Source organism: Neopelma chrysocephalum, unplaced genomic scaffold, assembly GCF_003984885.1.
Source record: "Neopelma chrysocephalum unplaced genomic scaffold, ASM398488v2 Primary Assembly neopelma1_335, whole genome shotgun sequence".
Lineage (NCBI taxonomy): Eukaryota > Metazoa > Chordata > Aves > Passeriformes > Pipridae > Neopelma > Neopelma chrysocephalum.
Window position 1 is genome coordinate 394892 of NW_020897998.1, and position 16285 is coordinate 411176.

At 43.7% G+C, this 16285-nt stretch overlaps 1 protein-coding gene across 10 annotated transcripts in view; it reads left to right on the plus strand.

The window, feature by feature from the left end:
• AGAP1 (ArfGAP with GTPase domain, ankyrin repeat and PH domain 1) overlaps positions 1-16285 on the plus strand; it is a 301541-nt gene that overhangs the window by 124981 nt on the left and 160275 nt on the right. For 9 of the 10 annotated variants that reach the window (XM_027705461.1, XM_027705463.1, XM_027705467.1 and 6 more), the window contains 2 exons: positions 8719-8846; positions 15210-15365. In XM_027705461.1, the coding sequence (XP_027561262.1) occupies positions 8719-8846; positions 15210-15365 (284 nt within the window). The remainder of the gene's footprint in view (positions 1-8718; positions 8847-15209; positions 15366-16285) is intronic. The other variant, XM_027705466.1, reaches the window with a different exon arrangement.

Here is a 16285-nt window from a genome sequence, read left to right on the forward strand (position 1 = left end):
CTGCTTTTGAATAGCCTCTCTTTATTCTGGTTATTTCATTAGTATTGTTCTTCCAGAGGTCCCAGTCTCCCTGTGATCCACATGGACTTGTTTTGGCAGTGCATGAGCTGCACTTTGTGTAGGAAGTAGGCTGGAAAGTGAGCTGGGAGATGGATGGGACCGCGGGGGCTGCCTCAGTTAGGAAAATTATCCTGATTATTAATGTGAGTCTTGGGCACAGGGGCTGAACTGGATTTATTAAGGGATTAGGGAAACTGGGGCCTTTGGTGGTGGCCTTGGCAGTGCTGGGGTGGTGGTTGGATCCCTTTTAGAGGGCTTTCCCAACCTTAATGATTGTGTGATTCCTGATGGGCCCCCTGACAGTCACCTTATCTGCTGATAACTGGTCACTAATGTCATGTGCCCAAGTTGTTTGCTGTTGTTTGGGTTTTTATTTTTCTGCTGATTTATAGCCCTTGACTGAAAGTTTCCTGTAACTTCCAAAACTTGGAATTAGGTTTTTGATGCAATCTTAACACAGGTAGAAACAGAAAGCAGGTTTTTTAGAGCGTGTTTCAGTCATCTGTGTCAAGTGCATTCCCTCAGGAACCTCCGTGCAGTGCTGTGGGAGCTTTAGTTCAGGATAAAGAATTATTATAAAGCTAAGACTAGAATGTGAGTGGTTTTGTTAATAAGCATTGGGGGGGGTATTTCAGCATAAAGCACCCAAGATGCTGCTGTGTCAGGTACCTTCTGCAGTGTCTCATCTTTTGAAAAGGCTGAAAGTGGCTTTCGGAGTAAAAAAAAAACCCCAATTTTAAATGTAGGCAAAGGTTTGTTTTTCTTCAAGCTCTGTTTGCACTTAATGAAGGGCCGTTATTGACAGATGCTGAAGAAATATTTTTTTCCATAGAAAATTGGATTTTGGGCATAAAACTTGTTAATGTTAATAAAGACAGGTCATTACTGGTTTCGAGTCAGATATGCAAACTCCCCGAGATGGAGTGCACTGGTGGCACTGCTGTTGGTGCTACTTTGGTGTGAAAAAAGCCCGTGTGAGGAGTAAATCAGCTGAGTTTAGCACATGCACAATGGGCTGGCTCCCATCATTTATGCCCCTCCTGATGGCTGATGTGCTCGCTTGTGTCTTAGGCGGCGTAATTTACAGGTTCCAGGAAAGGTATGTTTAGATTTAAGCTGTGCAATAGTGTAACTAATGAGAAATATAGGAAATTTATAGCACTTGATGATTGATTGGCTAAGTACCTAGACATTAATTGAAATCTGAGGACTCCCAGCTGTCTTTCAGTTAAAAAAAGAAGGAAAGAATAAAGTGTTTTTGGGCAAGCAAAACTATTGCTTCATGGTATTTTGGAAGCACTTTCCGTGTTTATGGAGAATGTGGTTGGGATGAAAAGGTGGGAGGAAAGGTGGAAGGCTCTTGGGGTTTTTTGGGTAACTAGAGTGTATCCCCTAATCACCTGCAGGCCCAGGTTGAGCTGCACCTATGGCAGCATCACTTGGCTCCTCGTTTTACGATCTCGAGGTGACTTCTGTTGTCTTTCCCTGGGACTTTGGCCCCAGTTCCAGATGGAAGCTTGGCTGTGGTCAGCACTTTGTGCTGATTTCTCCCGTCCGTGTTTAGCAGAGAGGCACTCAGGCCTAACTGTTGTGTGACAGATGATGTGGATCGATCCTTGCCATTAATCTCTGCGCTAACGACGCCGTTGAACTGGTCATCCCTGCGGAGAGCCACAGCTTCCTCTGCTGCCACTCTGCAAATGCACCATTCTGGCTCAAGCTCAGTCTTGTGAAAATGTCTAAATTTTCCCATTAAGTGCTTAAAAAGTAATAAAACTAAAGCCATTAGCCTTCACTCGTCAGATCTGTATCAAGAGAAATATTCTTGGGCGCAATAAATCTGATCAAGTGTTCGACATTTATATCATTTGACTTCATTCTCTGGAAATGGACCTTTGAAGGTAAATTGCATTAAGTAGGGCAGTTTAAATTTTTAATACAATCTTATTGTAACTGTTAGCAAATGATTAAAGTGCAAAGGGGGGGCTTATGTGTTTTGGGAGATTTATGGGAAATGCTGTATGATGCTCCTGCTCCGGCAGGGAACTGCTTTTGTGACAGCTGGATGTGCAGAAACCCTCAAAACTGAAGGATTTGGCCTTTAGTGACAGAGGAGATGGTTTCCTGTCCGCTGTTGGATTGTGGAGGGTGTTTTGGGAGTGGGGTTTATTCCACCTGCAAGTGAAGCAGAGCTCTTGGTAACACAAAGCTTGACTGTTTCTAGCAGGTATTTGTGTGTCTGAGGGGTGGATTTTGATGGCTCAGTGGACAAGGAGCTTGTGGGTTCAGGTGATTGATTTAATCTCATTTAGATCCTTGGTGGTTTGTTTTTCTTTACAGAACATTCTGTATCTCGATTTTGGTGGTGAACAGCATATCTAAGTTGTGCTTCAGAAGCAGTGATGTACTTGTGCACCTTTGGGATGTTGCTGTAGTTAAACCTGATTTCTCTCTGTGTTTTTTTTTGGTGTAGAATATTTATATCCTGGAAAATAATATCCATATTTCAAGTCAAGAAAGTGATATTTGTTCAAATTCTATAGTGAATATAATGGTTTTTTGAGGTATCCCAGGAATCAGGTTAAAAGGGACAGAGCTGTCAGGGGTTTCTCTGGTCCTCTGACATGCCCAGAAATGTTCTAATGAAAGCATGGACAGCTCCTCTACACGTAAATCTACAGTTTGGAGCAATATTATCATGCTTGAGTCACACACTGACAGGGACAGTGTGGTGGTTGGAAAATGGGAAGAAAATGACAGTTTAGGGGTTGATTAAACACAAGCATTACAGCAACTCTGCCTGCGTGAAGTCTGGTGTTAAAAACAGAAGAGAACCAAGTTTTTAGCAGGAGAGTTAAATGAATCCATGGATTATTTCACATAGATACAACTGGCTGAAAATGGATTTGGAGCAGTGTGGTGACCCTTGACTCTACACTGTGCTTCCCATCCTCTGTGAAAGGGGTGACAAATCCTGCCCCAAACCAGCTTGTTTGTAAGTGAGGCAAGTCTGGCTGGTGTTTCAGGGCTGCTGCAGTACTTACATGGATAATTACTGTTTTCAAGGTACTGTTTTCATTCTGCCACGCTGGGCACAGGGCCCTGGTTTTGGGACTGGCTCTGCTTGGGTGATCTCGAGGTGCAGCTGCACTTCTGGGTTCAGAGACTTTGAGTTATTAGGCAACAATTTTAAGTAATTTTGGTAGGGTTGTTTTGGGTTTTTTTAGTCATTGATTTTTCTGGGTTTTTGGTGGACTTTTTCTTCCAGGAGAGTTAAAAGAACTGTGTGAATGAGGCACGAGTTAAGTTGAATTAAATTCAGTAAATGTGCATAAGTTTTATTTCTTTCTGGAAGGATGGATAAACCTGAGATGCACTGATATAATCAGCAACTCTCTGTCATTTTGTGTCCTTGTCTCCAGGTTCACTGGATGGGCCTGAATCTTTAGAAAGCAGAGCTGTTCTTTATAAAAGCAGTAGGGTGATAGTGTGCACCAAAAATAGGCTTTCCATGAAGCTACTCCAAAGTGTTAAGTGTGCAATTACTTGCCAAGGTGGTGAAATCCTTAAGCATTGTATCATTTTATGTTATTTAAATCTGTGTTTTGAGATGGTTAATAAATGATTAATAAATGTTTTGACATAGAATTCAATACATACAATGACATTATCCTGAAGAATTTTATTCTTAAAGGATGGTGAAAAACCCAGTTGTTTCCTTTATAAAAGACAATCATTGCATTGGAATCTTTTCAGTTTGATTTTCTTTTTCCTCTTTTTTTCCTCTTTTTTTTCCTTTGTATTTAAAATCATACCTTTGTGTGGGATATAACAGGATTTATGACTTGATTCCATCCTAATGGAAAGATCAAGAGAATTTCATGATGTACTGGTGAGGTAAATCCATGTGCAGAAGTCTTTTCCTGTGTGTCAGACAGTGTTTGCCTTGTAAATCCTTGAGCCATATTCTTGTACTTGCAACACAGTTCAAGTAGTGAAGAAAACATAGGTTTGTTTTTTTTAAATTTCTTCAGATGCTTTCCAGTGGATTTATTGGCATATTTGCTTACCTAGTCTTGGAAGACAGTGATTTGCATCAGTTAGGAATAAGTGATGTGCAGTGTTAATCATAGTTACCTGTGGAGGGAAAAATATATGTTGGCATTGATTAAAGATATTTAATACTGAGTCTTATTTATAGCTGTATTTTCATTTCTGATAAAACAAGAAAAGTTATTTCACAGAGCCAGAGCTGAAATGTGTATTTTGTGAAGGATCACACCCCCTCCCCCTAAAATAGCAGTAAGGTGTAGTTTTAAAATTATTTTTAAGAAGAATTGTATTCAAGTCTTCTAGAAACATGAACACTGAACTAACCCATTGCAGCTGAACTTGATTGTGAACAGTGGTGATCATGAAATAGTATTTTTGGTATAAAATTCATGTGTTTGTACATATATTTCTTCTTTACTGGTATTATGAAATGGCCTGATAGTATTTGGAAATAATCTCTGCCTGAGGAGCTGGAAATTGGTTTTAGCTGTATACCTGGGAGTCCTGGCAGGTTTTTTCATCCCAAAATTAGCACGACCCTGTCCCATCCTGAGGGGACCTGTTCATTGCAGTCAGCATATAAATCCCTCAGTAATCTGAGCAATCCCCCAATCCCTTCATTTCCAGCAGATTACCAGCCCCACAGAGTCATGGAGACATCCAGGAAAATAAATGCATTTTAATATGAGATTAAGGGAATTCGGGTAGGAATTGGCTCCTGTGTTAAAATCTGACTTCCAATTTTGGGAGCAACTGGATTGATATCAAATAAAAAACTTTTGTCTACTTGTAGCTTTCTATTACAACAGATGCCAGGAGGAGGACAGTGCTTTAATTGGAGTCTCCTCTCTCAGCACACAGCATTCATTCACAGCTACCCTTGATTTTTTGACTTTGTCCTGTCAACCTTCCAAATGTTTTTGGTGCCTTGCCCTGCAGCTCTGTTGTTTTTGTCACAGTCTGACTCGTGGTGCTGTGCAGGGTCCCAGGGAAGATCCTGCACACTGTATTTTCCCACCCTTCTTGCTTGTGCTGTAAAGTGCAATAGAGGTTGATCCCGGCAGGTTCCACCCCAGGGTGTTTCAGAGGATGGAGTGGGATCGTGTCCAGTGAGAGCAGTAACTCCCCTCCCCAGGGGTGGGTTTACATCCCACTGTAAATGGGTGTACATCACGCTGTAAATGGGTTTACATCACGCTGTAAATAGGTTTACATCACGCTGTAAATGGGTTTACATCCCACTGTAAATGGGTTTACATCACTCTGTTTCTGCAGGAAAAAGCAGCTGAAGACATTCCTGGCTGAACTAGCCAGAAATTGGCTGTATGAATTGCTGTACCCAAACCCCAGCCCTGGAAGTGTCCAGCACTCATTTCTCTCTTACACCTGGCACGTGGGACACCAAGCTCTCCTTTTGAGCACAGAAGTTGTTTAGCCTAAAAAACGAATGGAATTTAAAATAATGGGCACAATGGCCTTAATAGTGGCTTCTGCCAGGAATGTTTCCTTTCTGGGAGTGTTTGTGGTTAGTGCTTGCTCTGGGGGTTGTTACTGCTTTGTCTGCAATGTGTAATTGTGGAATAAATTTGTTTGTATTGAACCCAGACTGTAAATGTGGGGTGTTGAGCTGAAGTGCAGCTGCTGTAGAAGTGTGAGCTGACACATATCTTACCCTCTTCTCCTGTCCCTCTCCTCCTCCCTGCCGGGTTCTGCTGAGGTTACTGGGTTGCACTGAGGTTAATACTCTGTGGGTTTGTAGGCAGAGAGCTCTTGGTGGGCTGTAAAAGCATCTGATCCCAACAGTTGTGAACTCGGAGATGCCACGAGTTTGCAAGAAGAATTCAGATTTACCGTGGAGTTCCAAAAAGCCAGCCTTGGTTTTCAGCCCTCTGACTCTCGGTGTTTGCAAGAGCTTTTGGGGTCATTTAAAACTAACTTTTCACCTTTTACATGGGTGGTATGAGTCGAACAGAGACTTCCCAGGTAATAAAATGCTGTTTGTCAGTCAGAGTGATCTCTGAGTAGGTGGGAGAGTTGTTTAAGGTGAAATCTGATCTTTGTGTAACTTCCAGTTTGGGGTTGGTTTTTTTTCCCCATTAGTTAAGACATTCATGAATGTTTATCCCTTCTGCTGTTTTCTGGTCAGCCATGAGCATTCCAGCTTCAGCTGAAAACTACCTTCTGTCTGTCAGTAATGGAGGAAAATTCACTGCATTGCCATCTTTTGCAAAAGTGGCAGGTTTTAGCTGAGCCCAGTGTTTACTCGTACTTGGACATGCAGTGGAGATAAATGGTCTTACACATGTTTTTATGAGAAACCAATTTTGATTTAAATTAGTGGTAATTGGAGAAGAGTGTTTGCATCTCCTAAATGTGTAACAACTGATAACTGAGTGAAGAAATATGTCCAGATGTTATGGATATTTTGTATGCCTTTTAATGTTTCAAGTGTTCCTTGGTCAAAAAAACAATGTGAGGAGCACAGGAATAACTCTGTTCACTGCCCTTTGGGAAGGAAAAGTGACTGGATTGTTGGTACCTCTGGATGTTTGCCAGGATCCATCTGAAAACCAGGGAGAGATCAGGTCTCAGCCTCGTTTACAAACCTGTGGCATATCCCTGTTTATTTGTAAAGAGTCCTTGACTTTGCTGGTAAATTTTGTTTGGCTTTTTGTATTACAGAAAGATGTATTAGAATAAAAATCTGCCTCAAATTGATAGCTTAATTATATGTAAAAGTACAGAGGATTCAATTGATTTTTAAAAATAGTTGAAATGCTTGTCACTATCTTGATTATTTTTGCTATCTGCCATAGATTAAGTCAGTATTCTTCTGTTTTAGAAACATCTTTTAGCAACTATTAAATGGAAACATTGAATTCAGAAGCGGATTTGGGATGAGACAGAACCTGAAAGCTCTGGGGCAAAAATATTTCTGCTTTCTTGCATTTTTTAATTCACTTTATAGAACAACATTTGGTTTAATTGAGTGACTCCTCTGGACTGACATTTGTTACAAGGTCATGAACTGTAGAATCACAGAATCATTGTGGTTGGAAAAGCCCTCCAAGGTGGTCGAGTTCAACCCTTAACCCAGCACTAAACCAAGCCCAGCACTAAACCATGTCCCCACAGCCACATCCACGTGTTTTTTGAACACTTCCAGGGATGGTGACAGGCAATAAAGGGGGAGTTGAGAGCTGGAGAGGGACTTTGGACAAGGGGAATGGCTTCCCAGTGCCAGAGGGCAGGGTTAGATGGGATATTGGGAAGGAATCCTTCCCTGGGAGGGTGGGGAGGCCCTGGCACAGGTTGCCCAGAGAAGCTGTGGCTGCCCCTGGATCCCTGGAAGTGTCCAAGGGCAGCTTGGATGGGGCTTGGAGCAACCTGGTTCTTCACTTGTGTGTGGGTCAATGAGTTCAGACTGTCTTGGGCTTCCCTTCCCTGTGCCTTCCCAGAGGGATAATGTGGTCAGACAGTGTTCTGTGTGTTTAATGTGATGCTGCAAACCCCCTGGATTCAGGTGCAAGGGAAGAGGTAAATGTTTTCCTTGACTAATTACCTCTCCCGTGTGAGAGCAGGAACTTCTGCAGACAAGGGAGTTTTCATTCATGTGTGCTTATAATTCAGTTTTGGTCTTAATTTAGGTCTTTACCGCATATGATGAAGACAAACCCACGTGCATATGTTAAAATCTGACCTTTGGTTTGCTCTCTGCACTTGCTAATGTGTTTCAAAATATTTTAATATATGGCTTCCCGGGCTCCAGATCAATAACCCAATGGGTCTGAAATGACAGAGTGCTACGATATTCCTCTGTAATTTAAACATGATTAGCTGATGAAGGTTATGATCAATATGCCAGGGGAAGATAAATTAATTGATATCATCCTTTCAGGATGATAAGAGGCCTATTGGAGGTGGGATGTAACTAATGAAGCTGCTTCTTCATATATATGAGCCATTTTTTATTCAATGTATTCTCACTAAATCATGGTTATGCCATCATTCATTTACATGAAAAACATAAGCCACGGACCAGTTTGTTATTAAAATTGCATTTGTTTGAGGAGAAACTGTGCTTACACTATCTCTGCCCATGCTGTAATGTAGTGAGGAAAAATAATCTTGGAATTTACATAATTATCTTTATGAACAAGACAGACTGACTTCTCTTGGCTTAATTGCACCAAGTTTCCGTGTGACTTTTTAAGGAGATGCCAATAATTATCAGTAGTTTTGTTGGAGGCTCAGTTCTTTTATGATGGGTCTGCCAGGCCATGCATAGAGATGTTAATGACTGATCCCTGCATCTGTTTGATAAATGCTGCTTCTCCTCACACACTGAAGAAAATTTCTTAATAAATTGCAGAGCAAATGAGGCATTTTTCCAGCTGTGCTGCTGCTGCTGCTAAGGAATAAAAGCTAAAACTAGTAATCATGGTATAACTTCTTTCAGCAAAGATTAGACTGGGATGTGATGTGTGGCACCACCAATCCAGGTGTTGGGGGTCAGGGACAGTCAGTTTTTGGAGCAGGGTTTGGCAGTGGAAGCCCCTGTTTGTGTGCTGTCCTTACCTGCCTGGCTGTTTTGTCTCCCTGTAGTTGCTCAGAAGATCGTTTCCACCAAGAAGAAGCAGCAGCTCTCGATTGGACCCTGCAAATCTCTGCCCAACTCTCCGAGCCACTCCTCCGTGTGTTCTGCCCAGGTCTCTGCCGTGCACATCAGCCAGGTACACACTGTCACAGCTGCTTGGCAAAGGAACTGAGCAGTTGCTTTTCATCTGATGTGTTTAATGCCATTTAAAGTGCTCTTTTTGCTGCCTTTTTTTTTTTTTAATGCTATCAGTGATCTCATGTACGAAGCAATATTTTAATTTTTTTTTTAAACCGGCTTGACTTTGTTCCAAGAAACAAAGGAGTAAAACAAACCAGTTTGGCTTTAAAGCCATCTTTGATGGTCCAGATTGATGTCAGCAGCCTGCAGGTCTGAGCAGACCCATTGTTAAAACCACAGGATTTGCTGTGCTGTGTTTTGTGGTGGTTCCTCTCTCTCAGCTGTGTGCTGAGCTGCTGTATCCCAGTGGTGTGTGTGCTGCAATTGTACATTCTGATGATACCTTGATGGTATTTTTAGAAACATACATTGGTTAACACCAATATTTTCTAACTTGAACAGTTTTTACCCACGTGTGTTGCACACTCCCTGTGTTTCCCCTGTGATCCTCTTCCTCAGTGTCTTTGTTTTCTAGTGTCAAGTGATAATCTCTGTGCACATCCCCAGCTGGGATGGGTATGAACTGAATGATCCCACATACCCCAGCCCTCCTGGGGTGGTTTTCAGTCCAAACTCAATAGATTCCAGTGTCTTCTAAGGTCATGTTGCAGCCTTGAGCCACCCACGTGACAATTTGTTTTACCTGTGAACCTTTGTCCCACACAGAGCATCTGCTTTTTGGCAAAAAGCAGTAACTTCTGCCATTGATTTGTAACCCTAAAGATGCAGATGTCAGTCTGTTCCTAGAGTTTGCTGTGAGTTATTCTGCCTCAGGCTGAGTCCTGATACCCAGCTCAGACTGGGGCTGGCTTTTGTTGGTGAGCCAGAAGAGGATGCTGGAGTTCAGCCCCCTTTCTAAAGCAGGTATTGAGGCTCTTCAGAAGAACCCTGGCACCTTCTGGGGAGGTACAAGTTCCCATATGGGACAGATTGTCCCCTTTCTTGCCATATGTGACCCATATGTGGGGTGCTTTTCTTGGTAATGAAGCCCTTTTGGATGAAGAACATCAAATATTCAGTGCTCACCAGTTTGCTCCCCAAGTCCAGTTTGAAAGTCAATACCAAATTCCAGACAAGTGCTTTACCTACACAGCAAACCTTTTGGCAGTGATAAGGGCTGGGAAAGCCAAGGCAGGGCAGCTTTTGTGATAAGGATCCCTAAATTCTGTTTCAGTAAAACTGAAATGATGTTCTTTACTGCCTCTGCTGCTGTCATAATTATCTAACAGGGCAATTGCATCACCAGTCACAGAAGTCTGTCTTCTGAGACTGATGTCATGCCTAAAAGTAGAGGCCACAAATCTGTTTCATGTCTTCTCTCCTTTGTGCTGCACTTAAAGGCAGTGTGACCTTGTTTAAGGAAAGGAAGCTGAATCCTTATCCTAGACTTGAAAGAACTTTGCATCTGCAATTCCAAGTTTAAGATGATCTGGGGCAAGATTTGCCATCTCTGATCTTGGCTGGAAGACTGGCTGGTGTCTTGCCCTTTGGAACATCTCTTTTGGTGTAATGATGTTCCTCTGAAGATTTCCTCCATGGATCAAACCCACTGTGGTTGCAGTGCCCTGCCACTTGCATTCTCCATGGGGGCAAGGGCCTTCACAGGCAGTGCTGACACACAGCTCCTCAGATGGAGTCAGACATTGTTCCATCTCTGGTTGGATCATCCTGGGCATCCAGCTCCTGCAAACTCTCCAGATGACTCTGCAGTCAAAAGCTGAGGCTTTAGAGAAAGGAAAAAAATACCAAGTGTCACCTTAGCCAGGCTAGTCCTTAGCATACCTTGGGGGAAGTTCTAAGGCTGAATACCAACCAGGGCTTCTCCACCCAGTAGTTTGCCAGGTTGGACAGGGCTCAGAGCAACCTGGGATAGTGGGAGGTGTCCCTGCCTATGCCAGGGGGTGGAATAAGATGAGCTTTAAGGTCCCTTCCAACCCAAGCCATTCTGTGACTCTGTGAAAGACTTGCTTGTACATTTGGATGCATCTCTGTACTGGTGTCCAGTGGTCCAAGGTGGTGAACACCTGAGTCACATCCCCTTCCAGAAAATGCTCTCAGGTATGTCTGTGTGTACTTCCAGGCACCTGTTTCACAGAATAAGATGCTTCTTATTCCAGAAATATAGTCCACTTACCTTTGCAGTAGATTCTGCTTCATTTTCCTCCTGACTTCTAACACAGACATGTCAGTCAAGGTGAGGGTTTTACTGGGAAACCCTTGATACCCAAGGTCAACAAGCCTCGGTGCAGCTGCTTCAGAACATCTGTGGCCTTCCAGGGCAGCACAGAATGCATGCAAAGAGTCCTAGTCCTGTCTTTCGTGGTGGACAGAACTGTTGTATGCTCTGTCAACAAGAAGGATGGTGCAGCACCGTTTACATTCTGCTGGGAAACAGTGAATCTGTGTGATGCAGCAAGTGCTCCAGTCACAGCTCACAGCTGGCTTTTTGGAACACTCCAACAGGTAGACTGAGTTGTTTGGAGAGGAAGAAGTATTGTTTAGTGGATTGAAGGCCCCTTACTGGCCTGAGGGCATCTTGGACTAGGTCTTTAATTTAGTTTTTGCCCACTGAGGGAGCACAAACCAGTCCCACGTGTATCTGTGTGCTTCACATCTCTGCCCCAGCCGTCATTCCCCCCACCCGCTGCCTCTCGCCAGTCTGTCTGGACATGGTGTGCTTGTAGGCTGGGCTAAATCTTACCTTTACCATCACAAATCCCCACAGGCATTCCTTTTCCTTAAACTCACCCCTGGACTGGAGGAGTTGTCCTTCACAGCTGACGTATCAGGAAGGCATTTTTCAGATATTAACTTACAAGAGTAGTGTCAGTATCCAGCAGTTCCCAGGGGCTCTTTGCTCTGCCCAGCCCCTGGAAGTGGAAATCATCTGGTTGCAAGAACCACGAGGCTCCACCACCTTTGGGCCTCAGAGCCTTCTGTGTCAGGGGGCCCTGGATAATGTGTTGAGTAGTGACCTGGAGCTGGGCCTGGGTTTGGAGTTCACACTGTTTTAAAAACGTGTGGAAAATCCCTTGGCACAACAGCTCTGGTTGCTGTTAGTGTGAAAGATTCCAGGCCCCTCTCCAGACAAATTGATGCTGTGGACACTCCAGCAAGGAATCCCCAGCAGTGTGAGCTTACCTGAGAACTACAGTTTTGAAGGTAAAGATGGAAAGATTATTTACCAGTAGAAGTAATTCCTTGAAATCTGCAGGCTGCATACATTTTCACACTTGCTGGCTTTCTTATCTTGTCACTCTCCCAGGAGATTTGCATTATTCCTGGGAAGGGTGTGGAGCTTAATGTCCACTGTACTAAGCTGCAGCTCAGCTGTTGCTTGCACACAACCTCACTCCCTACTACCTGTTGCAAACCTGTAGAGATGCATTATTTATGCTTGCACTGTACCTCCATCAAGGTTTTACTTCAATGTGATTGTCTAAATATGTAAATGAAACTACTAAAAGCCAAGTGCAGTCAGCTTGATCATCCATTGTTTTATTGTACATGAGACCTGATTATGGATAAGCACTAAATAGTAGGGAACAATTATCTTATTTATAGCAGGGGCCATTTGGGATGAAATGTTCTGTTGCAGTGTTTTGGGCACGACTAGAGAAGAGACTACATTGCTTAAGTAGCTGTTCCTTCTGCCTTTTCATGGAATTGCAAAATGAAAACTGGAGGAAGAATATTAATATATTTAATGACATCGCCATATACATCACAATCCTCTTGGATTTACAGGGTTATTTTTAAGTAATCTAATATTTATTTAAAACAAGCATTTTAGATTGTTCCCTGTGAGGGTGGGGAGGCCCTGGCACAGGTTGCCCAGAGAAGCTGTGGCTGCCCCTGGATCCCTGGAAGTGTCCAAGGCCAGGTTGGACGGGGCTTGGAGCAACCTGGGCTAGTGGAAGGTGTCCCTGCCCATGGCAGGGGGTGGGACTGGATGGGCTTTAAGGTCCCTTTCAATCCACACCATCCTGTGGTTCTATAAATATGGTTTCCACGTGTTTGTTTGTGTTTTTCATTGTTCCAGCCAGTGACTTGTTTTGAAATCAGCTCAGAATTTTATTTAGGAAGCTGGAAATCACACGAGGTTGGTTTGAGTCAAAAGAAACATTTCCTGCAGGGTTTTTTTTATAGAACCTGTCTGCATAGGAATGTGTGTCTTTGGGGTCTAGAATGCCCAACATGTAGGTGTTTTCCTTTGGGAGTTACTCACTCTTGCAAAATAAATCATAATAAATCCAGGGTACAGCTCCAAAAAGTATAAAATGACACTGTAAGATGATGAAGGATTAAGAAGGTAAAATTTTTGAGAATCCCTCATTTTCTCTACCAGGGAAATAGGCACTTAGAGTAGAAATCTGGTAATTTTAGTTAAAAAACACAAGGCTTCTGTATCACCCTCCTCATGTCCACTGGTTTGAGAACAAGGGAAGGCAGATGTGGGATGATTCAGGTCCCTTCTTCCCAAGTTGTCCTGCTCATCTCTCCAGCATTACCATTCTCTCCTAGGACACTAAAAATGATCATTCCAACTGTTTCAATTCCTTTGTTTTACACACTTGGGCCATGTCCAAATTGTGCTGCTGCTTCCTCTGGCACTTGAGAATGTTGTAGAAGAATCTCTCTCCAGCCCCTCTGTTGCTTTCAGTGCCCTCAGCTCTGGCTCCCTGACAGCCACACTTCTCCCAGTTTGGTCAGAATGAAGGGAAAATGAAATTTAATCCCTTTTTATATGTGTATGTTTTTATTTAAAGAGGGGAAAGGAGAACTTGCCCCATCAAAAGCCATTTGCAGTGTTGTCAGTCGCATTTTGTCACGCAGAGATGAGCTGAGGAACATGTTATTTCCAGAGAAATGGTGACCTTCAGAAGGTGATGTTCCTGCATTTCCATCTGCTCTGCTTGGCCCTTCAGCCCAAACACAAGCTGCTTGTCTCATGCCTCTTCCTCCTTATCCTTTACTCCTTGAACTTAAAAAGGGCAGTTTGGAAAGCTGGAAGAAGCAGAAGAGGATCTGAAACATGAAAAGAGACTTCAGCTGGATGGTATAAGGGATTGTCTCCTCCATGGTTCTCCTTTGGAGGTATTGCTTGGAATTCTGATCCTGATCCATATGCTGACCCCCAGGGAGTGTAGGAGAAGTCCCCTCAGCCATCCTTCTCCTCAGCCATTCTGGAAACACTCCCACACTATCTTTCCTCATTCCTCTAGGAGACTTGGCTGCTTTACAGATGTTCTTTCTGTGTCTTGTGTGCATCCCAGACCTTTATTTCCCCCAAAATTTACGTGTTACATGTTGTCCAGCCCCTTCACCCACTGCTGCTCCTCCACTGGGCAGAATTTTCCCTCCTTGACCTGCCCCATTCCCCCCTCAGCACACACAGTATGTCCTCAATGGGTGTAATTGGATCTGATAGGGGAAAATTGACCCTTTTGCCTTTCCTGACTACTTCCACTTTTAGTACTCATGTTATGTGTAATAGTCTTTTTTTAACTTAAGACTTTGTTCTTAATCACCTTTTGGTCCTTTCCATTCTATCCACTTTCCTCACCATCCTGCTTTTAGTAATTTCTCACCTCAATTCATTAATTGTTTTATGGGCTCAATGCTTTATTTCTTTCAGGACCAAGACGTAACATTGCATTTCCTGCTACTTTGAATAAATTGGAATATCTTCCTTCTAAAATTTTGTATCTCTTGACCAGTGATCTCAGCAAATCCCGTGGAGTTGGACTCAGTGATCCTTGTGGGTCCCTTCCAGCTCAGGAGATTCTGTGATTCTTCCAAGTGTTGGGATCTATCTAACCCCATAGTAACCATTTTAGAACGCTGAATTATTTTCATTTTTTTGATGAGCTCTCAGTAATCTGATGTCTCCAGGCTAGGACTAACTCGTTATGCAGCTCCATGGCACTGGGTATTTTCTCTTGGGTTAGAGTCAGAGTAGTAATTTTGAAGTAGAAAACCAGATTTTCAAGATGTTCCCCGAGGTTTTGCTCACTCGTACACTAGAAAACAAATGAAACTGGTGACACCCAGGGAAGGTTACACTGTGCAGGATGAAAATGTGCCTGCTGTATAAACAGAGCTGTCTAAGTGTTCAAAAAGTAATGGCAGGGAAAACATGTAAAGGCTTGGAATACAAATGTGTGTAGGGATGTGTGGAACAGTGGCAGCAGGGCAGCCCCGTGTTCCTGAGCCCCGGCTGCTCTTGCATAAATCAGGAGTGAATAAGCTACGGCTGTGGATTGTAATCTCTTGCAAGCAGTGTATCACTGTTTAAAACTCACTTTAATCCTTGCAGACCAGTAATGGAGGAGGGAGTTTAAGTGATTATTCCTCCTCTGTCCCATCAACTCCAAGCACCAGCCAGAAGGAGCTGCGGATTGATGTTCCTCCCACTGCCAACACTCCAACTCCTGTCCGTAAACAGTCCAAGCGCCGATCCAACCTCTTCACGGTGAGTGAGCCAAGGGAGGGACTGCTGCTGAGCTGTACCTGCTGCTGTGGAGGTGGCCTGAGCTTCAGCCCTCTGGAGCTGGGCTGCTCTGACCCACACAGGAGTGTTGAGATGGATCTGTGGGCTTGGAAACAAAACCCTTCTGTGGGGAACGTTGGGTGGGTCTGTTTGGGGCTCCAACGGGAATTCGGCACAGGGAGTGCACGGGAGGGCCTTCCCCAGGAACACAGGCTGGGAGAGCTCAGCCTGGACAAGACAAGGCTCCAGGGAGACCTTGGAGCCACTTCCAGTGCCTAAAGGGGCTTCGGGAGAGGGACTTTGGACAAGGGCCTGGAGTGGAGGGTCAGGACAAGGGGGAATGGCTTCCCACTGCCAGAGGGCAGGGTAGGATGGGATATTGGGAAGGAATTCCTTCCCCGGGAGGGTGGGGAGGCCCTGGCACAGGTTGCCCAGAGAAGCTGTGGCTGCCCCTGGATCCCTGGAAGTGTCCAAGGCCAGGTTGGACGGGGCTTGGAGCACCCTGGGCTGGTGGAAGGTGTCCCTGCCATGGGACTGGATGAGCTTTAAGGTCCCTGCCAACCCAAACCATTCTGTAACTACCCTATGCTACTTTTATTACTATACAGAATCAACCCACTTTTCTTTTCTAGAGTTAAAAAAAGATGGTGGAGAGTAAAATATCTTGGTTATTTTTCCTTCCCAAACTACCTGGTTTTTGCTTCACTGAGAGGCAAAAACAAAAAAGTACCGGATAGAAATGTCTGGTGCAATATGAGAGATCTTTGTTATGCAGAAGTAGTTTGGGAGGTGATAACGAAGCCTTGAGTGATGATTCCCTTAGTTTAGCAGCCTTGCTGAAAGCTCTGGGATCGTGTTGAGTGTGTAACTGTGGTTTGTGAGCAGTTCTTTGACAATTATCG